The following is a 10,141-nucleotide window of genomic DNA, read 5'->3' as shown; positions in this document are numbered from 1 at the left end:
AAGAAGAAGAAGAAGAAGAAGAAGAAGAAGAAGAAGAAGAAGAAGAAGAAGAAGAAGAAGAAGAAGAAGAAAAAGAAGGAGAAGAAGAAATTAAAAAGAGAAGCATGGGCCTACTGTAGAGGTATACACCTGCAATCCCAGCACTGGAGGAGAGTAAGGAAGGAAGATCACAAGTTCAAATCCAGTCTTGGTAATTTAGCGACACTGCTGTCTCAAAAAAAAAAAAAAAAGAACTGAGGATGAAGTTCAGTGGAAAGGCCTTGGTTTCAGTCCCCCAAAAAGACATTTTTGAAACTTCAAAGAAATTAAAACTATAAAAAATTCTGAATATTTTTACATTCAGAATACTACATACTTCTTTTTAGCAATTTAACCAGGGTATATTCTCAATAGAGCACAATCTGTCTCACTCATCTATAAGCATCAAGAAAGAAAATATCCTTATTTCCATGTGCTATCTTCAATTAGCAGGTGCCTAGAAAATATATAAATATATAATAACTTTTTAAAGAATACAAAATAGTAATTTAGGGGATCAGCGAGATAGCTTAGCGGACTAAAGTGCCTGCTTAAGCAAGCACAGGGACTAGGTTCGATTCCCAGAACCATATGCTGTGCCAGCCCCACCGCCAAGGTGGGCTGAGCCTGCCAGAGTCCAGGCATAGTGGTGCATGCCTGTAACCCCAGCACTGGGGAGGCTGAAAGCAGGGGGATCACCACAAGTGTGAGCTGTGTAGTGAGATTCTCTGACAAACAAATACATTAGGAAAAAAAAAGTAATTTAAAAAAGCATTAGACATAAATAAAATTTCACTAAACAAAGTAACAGGAATTAAACAATGGTTGCTGTATTGCATGATATTATCTTCAAACTAGGTGTTTAGGTTATCACATATAAACATACAAAATTGGTTTAAAAAAACAAAACAACCACAAAAAAAGTTATAAGATATTAAAAAGGAAAAAAAAAAGAATGAAAAAAAAAATTTAAGTATTAACTGCTCCTTTCAAAAGACCAGCAGAAATCAGCTGTACAATTATCCAAATTATCTTGCATATATACATAAAAATATCCTAGAATATATATTCCAATGACTGAAAGAACCATTCAAGGCAGATAATTATAAGAGACAATAAAAGAAGGCGCACATACAAAGTGGATGTAGGGCTGGAACGCAGCTTAGGGAGCTCCTGCCTACCATATCCAAGGCCCTGGCACCACAGGGGAGGGCAGGAGATGAGTGTGCAAATAAAGGCAGATTTGGCATCTGATGCAAAAATAATAGTTAATATTTAGGAATAACTACTTTGAAGATATAGAACTTACTCCCATAGGACTTATCAAGAATTCCTTCCTAAAGACATAATGACAAGTAATGAACATCTGCAATGACATCAGCGGACATACTATTAAGTTTCCCAAGAACTATTTCTTAATACAGACCATCACATCATTTTATAGGACTACTAGCAAATTTAAGGAAGGACTCAAATTTCTATGAACATATAAAGTCATTGCTTATGTTTCATTCCATTTTTTTAAATTTTATTAAAAGTAGCCAGGCATGGTGGTGCACACCTGTAATTGCAGCTCTAGGGAGGATGAGGCAAGAGGACTGCAGAAAGATCAAGGTCAGCCTGGGCTACACAGTAAGTTGAAGGCTTGGCTAAACTATATGGTGAGATTGTGTCTCAAAAATAAATAAATACATAAATAATTTTTTCCTAACAAAATAAGTAGAACAGCAATAGTTAATGTACTATGTATCATTATCTTCAAAGTATTTACTCAGAATACAAGACACAGACCAAAAAGATTCTTACACAGAAGAATACAAAACTTTCTTCCCAATGAACTCAGAGAAACTGTATTAGAAATGAAACAAGTTAGCATATGTGCTAAAATATTGCTGAAACAACAGTATGAAAAACTTTATAAATCTGTGTCATACTTATGGGGTTTTTTGTTTGCTTTTTGTATTTTAGGGAACGGTCTTCAAGGTCTCATTACTAGATCAGACTTATATTGATTTGCCTGTTTACAGCCTCCCAAGAGCTGGGATTACAGATGTGAGCCACCACACCAAGTCTCAATCACTGATCTCAGTGTGCCCCAGGGGTGAAGCTGGTATGGCAGGCCCAGGGATCAAACCCCCGGCCCCTACACTTGTTTGCAGGAGCTTTCATCCGCTGAGCTATTTGGTCAACCCTATACTTACGATTTTTAAAACGCTAAAATACATTACAACACCATGGAGTTCAAATGGCCACGGCTTCTCAGTAAACAACAACAAATAGCACCACCTGGAGACATCATATCTTAACTACAAAAGTAAGACTGTGAAACCTAAATACCTCAGTGATCTCAACAGTTCATTTAGTCAAATGACAAGCCAGTTGAATAATTGATATATGCCACTGGATTCACAGAAGATAGCTTGGGTCAAATAAATCCCTGGATCGTCATAAATTCACTGAACACTTTCTTTATACACCGAAGTATTTTAGTCTTAGAACCGGGGATTGAACAAGCACTTATTCTACTGAGCCATCTCCCCGGCCCTATTTTGGTCTTTTTGAAACAGGGTTTCCCTATGCAATTCAGGCTGGCCTAGAACTCCAGTGATCCTCCTGCTGCAGACCACAAAGTGCTAGGATTCTAGGCATGTGCCACCATGCTCAGTTTGTACATTTTAAAATATTGACAATACTGAAGTTAGTGACATAGCTGGGCATGGCAGCGCACAAACACCTGTAATCCCAGCACATGAGAGGCTAAGGCAGGAGGATCATCATGAATTAGAGACCACCCTGTGCTACAAAGTGAGCTCAGGGTCAGCCTGAACTGCATAACAAGACCTTGTCTTAAAAAGAGAATAGTCAACGACACATAAATAGTTTGACCCCAACACAAGAAAAAAGAGCACTTACCAAATAAAAAAACACAAATACACATGAGCACTTGCCTTGCTTCAAGAACTGGCTCAATGTCCCCGGTTAGTTGGCTAGCATGACCAAACTCATCCTGAAATTCCAAAGGGATACTGAATGGGACACCAACACGAAAAGGAGGATCCAGTAGTCCAAAAGAAAATTTTTCTGGTTTTCCCTCTTTAACAAGAACAAAAACAAAATGAACAGCAAATTCATTGGTGAGAAAATTCACTGATCATTAAAAACAGACTCATTTCACATATGGGAAATTACAGACCATGGATAAAGATAGTATTTTATTTTATTTTTTTGCTCCAAATGCCTTCAGGACAGGTTTGGCTGGCTTGGGTTGTGGGGATCGAACCACAGCAACCTGAGCCTGACTGCTTTGTTGAAGTAGCCACTTAAAGAACTGAGCTAAAGGGCAGGCCCCCTAAGATGGTATTGTAACACAGTGTAGAAATTTAACTGTTACCAATAATCTACAAGAGAAAATAATTTGAACTTTTTTTTCTTGCAGTACCTGTGATTGAATCAAAAACCTTTGCACTGTTATACCTCTAGTCTAAAAATGACAAAGTTGCCATTTTTATTTTGAGATGGGTCTCATTCACTAAGTCACGAAGTTACCCTGGCTGGGCTTGAACTTGTAATCCTGCCTCAGTCCAATCAAGTATTGGGATTGCTGGGGCTGGGGAGATGGCTCAGTAAATTAAGTGCCTGCCTGGCAAGTGCAAGGGGCTGAGTTCAATCCCTGGTTCTACCAAAACAAACAAAAAAACCCAGAAAATATTGGGATTGCTGGCACAGACCACTATGTCAACTGAATACAGCAGAAGTTCATCTCATACCATATAAACATAAAATTCTAAAGGTATAAATTGATGGTTCTAAATTGTGACATTAGATTATAATGAATGTTTATCTTATAAGAAAGTCTAAGGCAGGGGCCGGGGAGATGGCTCAGTGGAATAAGTGCTTCTCTGGCAAGCATGAGAACCTGAGTTCAATCCCCGGTTGTGCAAAAAAAAAAAAAAAAGAAAAAAAAGAAAGACTAAGGCATAAAATGATCTGATGAGCTTAAAAGACAGGCTGAATGTGAGAAATATTTGCAACCAATATAACAATTAAAATTCAGAAAATATTTAAAAGCAATAGACCAGTGCTCTTGTATTTCCTTCCCACATCCCTCTCTGGGCCTCACACACACAAACTTTTACCTATATGAGACCCGGTGTGGTAGCACATGCCTGTAACCCCAGCACTGGAGAGGCTGAAAACAGGAGGATCACTACGAGTTAGAGCTGCGTAGTGAGATCCTGTACTAAATACATAAAATAATATTAGTAAAATAATCACCCACAAGGTTCTCAAAAGTCTCACAAACAGCTCCATTAAGATTTAGTGACACATGTATCCAGAAGATAGCTCAGCAGTCTAAGTGCCTGCCTGGCAAGTGCAAGGACCTGGGTTCAATCCCCAGTACAGCATGTCAAGCCAGCCCCACCCCAGGCCCTCTAAGCCGGCCACCAAAACCAGGCATGGTGGGGCATGTCTGTAATCCCAGTCCTGGGGAGAATGAAACAGGAGGATCACTATAAGTCCGAGCTATGTAGCAAGTCCCTGCACGAAATACATAAATAAAAATAGATAAATAAAATAAAAGGTCTAGTGACACCAGCAAAACTGGAAGAGTTGTTGGAGTCTGTTTAAGAAACAGTTCTCCAAATCCCCATCGCTCAAAGTGTAGGCCAAGTCAAATGACTTCTTCCCTCCCCAGCAAAAGATAGGTTTACTTTCTTAGGAAAGAAAAGTGTCGGAGGAATGAAGAACATACCACCTCTGAAAGTGTCCCACTTCAGTGAAAATAAACTCAATGGAAAGCCTGTCTGAGAGAGAAGACCTCCTTGATGGCCTGAGCTTCTTTCCAACTTTGGACCCAAAAGCAGGCAGGCAGGCAGGACGCTGCTCAGCAAGGCACCAAAGACGCCATGCTCGGGAGCAGCACGGCCAGATGGGAGTCCTTACTACATAACATCCCACAATGAAATAGTATTTTCAATTGTTTTATTCTTCAAAGTGAGTGAATAGAAACCTAATACAAAGTACTTAGTGCAAACAGAAAAAAGCAATGTGGAGGAAATAAATAGAAAAGAAAAAAAATTTTAAAACCTATGCTATTACTACTATCCTCAGAGGAAAAAAAGATACTGAATCCATGAAGTAGAAAGACAATACTTTGAAAAGGGAATAACTAGATAATAAAAAAATAAATTTTAGGCTGAGGAGATAGCTCAGCAGTCTAAGCATCTGCCTGGCAAGCACAAGGACCCAGGATCCCCTGCCAGCCTGCACGCTGAGCCAGCCTGAAATCAGGCATGGCAGTGCACGCCTAGAATACCAGCACTAAAAGAGGCTGAGACAGGACGATTACTATGAGTCTGAGCTGCACAGCAAGACGTTGTATCAATTAAGTTTTTTTTTAAAAGGAAATTTTTAGGAAATAAAAGAGCATAAAGAAAAAACTAGTAAGTGCAGAGTATCAAGGCAATTAGAATTAGAAAACTAAAACCAAGCAAAGAGATAGGAAAAGAAAAATTTATATACCAATCGTTATGGTTTGAGTCTAGTTGTCTTCCCAAAGCCTCACAGAGCCATGGGGCAGACTTCTAGAGGTTGTGATTAATTCATCATCCAATACTGGAGTTATGGGTGTGAGTGCTGCTGGGATTATGGATGTGAGTACTACACCTTCCCTGGGGTAGATAAGTTTTGATGCAGTGTAAGAAAGGAGAGGCTTGCTCTTTGCCTCTGTTAGCACCACTGCCATTCTCTTGTCTTTTTGCCCATGCTCTTTGCTGTTTTCCTCCACCATAAAAGTTCACCCTCTGCCATGTGCTACTGTGCCCTGAAGCCAGTGAAGTATGGATGGAAACCTCTACTAGGTTGGGAATTTCATTCAAGCAACAAGAGAAAAGTAACCAAGACACCAATCAAGAGATCAAACATATTGGTATATGTAAGGAAAGAGACAGGGACAGAAAATCAAGTCTTTTGGGGGACATACCAGGGATCAAACTCAGGACCTTATGCTTTCTAGGCAGGCACTTATGCCACTGAGCTATATCCTTGGCCCAGAAAAATCAAATAATTAAACAAAAAATCCTAGAAAATAACTGAGGGTCTTCTAACCTAAAAGAGCTATGTGGGACATAGCAACTGGATGGTAACAGACTTGCATCAAACCATGCAACTAGAAATTCCAGAAACAGGAAAAAAAAGATTCCCCAAATATCCAGGTCATGCAAAAGGTCAGGAATCTGAACACCTTTGATTTACCAACAATGCAAAGTAGAAAAAATGATATTTTCAAAATCAAGAAAGAAAATGACTATCAAGTAGATTTACAAAACCATTGAAAAATCAAGTTAGTTAAACTGGTCAAATAGCATTTATTATTGACCTATCATTTCCTTCTTGATTTAAAGTGTCAGTTTTAGTATGCTTAGTTATACATTAGTGTTTCTTTTTTTTGCGGAACCGGGGATTGAACTCAAGCCCTTGCGCTTGCCAGGGAAGCGCTTATTCCACTGAGCCATCTCCCCGGCCCTACATTAGTGTTTTGCTTACCTTTAACAGAAAACTTAATTGCTTTAGATGGTAATGGTCTTCCAGCATAGGTGTCTGCATTACTTTCATTCAATACCACTTGTAATTTCAATGTGTAATTCCCCAATTTTTGAATATTTTCTGGATAAATTAAAAAAATAAAAGTCAAATCAACACTGATGGAAATTATGTATAGATTTTTGAGACTGGATCTCACTACTGTATTCAGGCTCACTGAAGGGACCCTCCTACCTCAGGAAGGATTACATGTGTACACTTAGGAATAGGAGAGGCCTCTGGATGGTTAACAACCTAAGTTTGCAGACCAAAATAGAGAAAAAGAAGGGCTGCAAGGAAAGCCAACATTTTGGCCCTAACCTTCTAAGGTCAATTAATACTCAGGACATATGAGAACTTGTACTGTAACGTCATGTACCTCGGTAGTGTCCCAAATTTTCTGATCAAGGAGATTATGGGGCCAAAGAGGAAAGTGATCGATGATGTAGAGTGTGCCTAAGGAGAGTCACATGGGGAGAAAACACTCTCTCAGGCTTTCACAGACAGCACATTGGCCAAGCAATGGCCGTGACTCATCCACATGGCTGCACTGACAAAGGTTCTACAATCTGAGGTACAGGATCTCAGGATAAATCCTGAGAGGATTTCACTGACCTTCTCAGACCCAAAAGCTACAACTCTTGTTGTATAGGTCCTGCTTTACCTTGGTCTTAACCATCCAGTAGAAAAGTAAGAAGACGAAATATAGGAAGTAAAGCCATGATGTTATGTTGAGCTGTGGAGAACTCAGGTCAATAATTTCTGGCATTGCCAGTTAAACAGAAGACCCAATGCTATTATGGGCTACTGGACTCTTTTAGAATATTTTGATGAGTTTACACACCTATAATATTCAAATAACAGAACTTAGCAAAAAAGGGGTATACAGATGAACGTCCATTTTATATCTGTATATTCAAAGTGGTTAGGATATATAGTTACATTCTCTTAATGAATAGAATGATTTGTTCTAATGGTGTTTGTAAATAGGATCTCAAGTCCACATCTTGTACAGCAATTAACCACTAGGAAGAATGTATGCAGTGTGTTAGTTATTGAAACTGTCCTAGCGATTTGATTTGAAACTGTCTCATTGCTATTTGTTTATCAATAAAATTATGAAAAAAAAGGGGGGGGGGAATAGGAGAGGCCATGCTGGGACTGACCCCTTCGCCTTATGCATGGAAGGAATGCACTCTGCCACTGGGCTACATCTCTAGCCAGGATAGTTTTTAACTTTCAGAATAATCACTCACCCATTTTTTTAAACCAGTAAGGCCATTTTCCTCCATGTTGACTAATATGTGAAATGATTTCTTTATTTCCACTTGAGGCTTAGAAGAAAAGAAAAACCACTATTACCTTAAGAAAATCAGCATCAAATATGAATGTGAGAGACCACTATGGCATTAAATGCAATTATCTTTATTTGCTGTAAATTTTTAAGAACTGTTGTGAAACTTCAAAAGATCTAATGCTATGGTAAGCAGATAAACAGTAAGTTTACTCCAGCTCATACTCACCATATTGCTAGTCTTTATTTGAAAAAAAAAAAGTTTAATTGGCACATATAGACAGAATCTTCCTTGATATTAAAAACCACTTTCTTTAAATTTTCTTCAAAATTAAAAGAATACATTTTACTAACAAAGAGTAATTTCCAAGATCTACTATTAGAAAAGCAAGTATACACTGCTTAGAATTTTTAAAAAGGCAAACCAAGCCAAAGACTAACAAAAGGGAAGTAGAAATAGAAAGAGGAGCAGAGATAACTTCTGTGAAACATTTTTTATTATTTTATAGCCCACTTTAGCTCTCAAATAGTTTTAAAAGTAATTTTAAAAAGGCAGTTCAAGACACAGGAAAGCAAAAGCTGGGTATAGTAGTGCATGCTTACAATCCAAGCTACTATAGAAGCTGAGCCAGGAGGATCCCAAGTTCCAGGAGAGCCTAATCAACTTAGCAAGACCCTGTCTCGAAATAAAACTTAAAAAAAAAGAGGTTAAAGATATAGCTCAGGATGCACTATACTGCATTGGCTTTGAAGACGAAGAAAGGGCCACAGGCAAGGAATGATTGGTTTCTACGAGAAAACAAAGGGCTGCTCTGCCCTACAGCTCCAGAAGGAGCGCAGTCCTCTCAACACTGGGAAATCTGTGCTGGGCAACGCACAGCTAGAACTGTAAGAGAAACTACATGCATGTTGTTTATAAGACAAAGAAAATTTGGAAAAATATAGCACAGAGTGTCCAACAGAAAAACAAAATCTTAAGGGAATAGGATTAGAAAACAACAAGGCATAATATGTACATTGTAACCACAACCCCAAGATGACTGTAAATTGCGTGAGTTGCAATCATGTACTGATAATATAAAATATAATCATAAATAAATAAATAACCCCCCAAAAGGAAAATCTTTCACTGCTAAGTTTTTAAATGCTGGAAATAAATATATATTGAATAAAATACCAATTACTAAAAATTCCACTGCCCAGTCACACAAATAATATAGTGATGGAACAGATTATACAAAACATAAAGTGAAAATATTTTAGGTGCTTAGGAAAAATATAATGGATCCATAGTTAATAAAGGTGATTAAAGTCAGGAAACTAAAAGATGAGCACTAAAGCCAGCTGTTTTTCCTTGACCTCAGAGAGCCCAGGCTTATTACTGGAACCAATTACTTCTAGCCCCAGGTACAAAACTATAGTATTCTTGATCTGGAAGAGACTTTAAAGATTATCTCAATTTTTCTAGATAACTATACCACATTTTTACTCTACCCCAGTTACCTGAGAAAATTCAGGATAAAGTATTTTAAAACCTAAACACTTAGAAAAATAGCAACAAATGTATTATTCATACATCTGAAATTCCTGACTTTAATCATATTCATGTCTATTATTAATTACATGAAAACAGTCTGATCAGTATTATATTAGCAGCTATTAAAGATCTGAATCATTCTATATACTTACAGTGTAGTATAACTTTAAGCTCAACTAGGAGTTTTTTTGACCCTCCGTGACTTGTTCCTGGAAGCTTTTGCATTGTCTCCCCTTTTTTGTTCAGTATTTCAATTCTTAATGCACCTATGAGTTCAAAATCAAAAGAAAGAGTATCTTAATCACACCTAAAGAATCTGCTAGGTCATCACACTGTACTTTAACTTTTCATAGTGTTTTATGTATTAGACATATTAGACGAGACAGAAACATGTTTTGGTATTAGAGAAAACAAGACCAACATACCAATGGGGGTTCCAGCAGGCCTAATCTCATTAGGCAATAATTCATCTCCTTCAGGCCAAGTTACTGACAATCTGTCAGGGAGTCTATTAGGAAACCAGCATATTAGTTTTTCATGAACTTTGTGAATTTAAGACCTTAATTAAAAATATACAAGTTACTAGAATCTTATTTATTGTTCATGTACAATGAAAGGTTAAACCTGGAATTCTAAATGGATTAGTCAACTAAAATTTTTTCTTTGTTCTTACTGTAGCTACTCAAGAAGGATTTTTTTTTTTTTTTTTT

At 37.6% G+C, this 10,141-nt stretch overlaps 1 protein-coding gene across 1 annotated transcript in view; it reads right to left on the bottom strand.

The window, feature by feature from the left end:
• The window catches only part of Smchd1 (structural maintenance of chromosomes flexible hinge domain containing 1), a 150,416-nt gene that overhangs the window by 73,968 nt on the left and 66,307 nt on the right, over positions 1-10,141 (bottom strand). Inside the window, exons 16-20 of the mRNA XM_023720401.1 lie at positions 9,857-9,939; positions 9,584-9,697; positions 7,857-7,934; positions 6,565-6,684; positions 2,967-3,111 (exon numbers count right to left, since the gene is read on the bottom strand). Of these exons, the coding sequence (XP_023576169.1) occupies positions 2,967-3,111; positions 6,565-6,684; positions 7,857-7,934; positions 9,584-9,697; positions 9,857-9,939 (540 nt within the window). The remainder of the gene's footprint in view (positions 1-2,966; positions 3,112-6,564; positions 6,685-7,856; positions 7,935-9,583; positions 9,698-9,856; positions 9,940-10,141) is intronic.

The sequence above is a fragment of the Octodon degus genome, unplaced genomic scaffold (genome assembly GCF_000260255.1).
Source record: "Octodon degus isolate 3935 unplaced genomic scaffold, OctDeg1.0 scaffold00075, whole genome shotgun sequence".
Taxonomy (NCBI): domain Eukaryota; kingdom Metazoa; phylum Chordata; class Mammalia; order Rodentia; family Octodontidae; genus Octodon; species Octodon degus.
The sequence above is the reverse complement of the archived record's forward strand: the minus strand, read 5'-3'. Positions and strand labels throughout refer to the sequence as shown.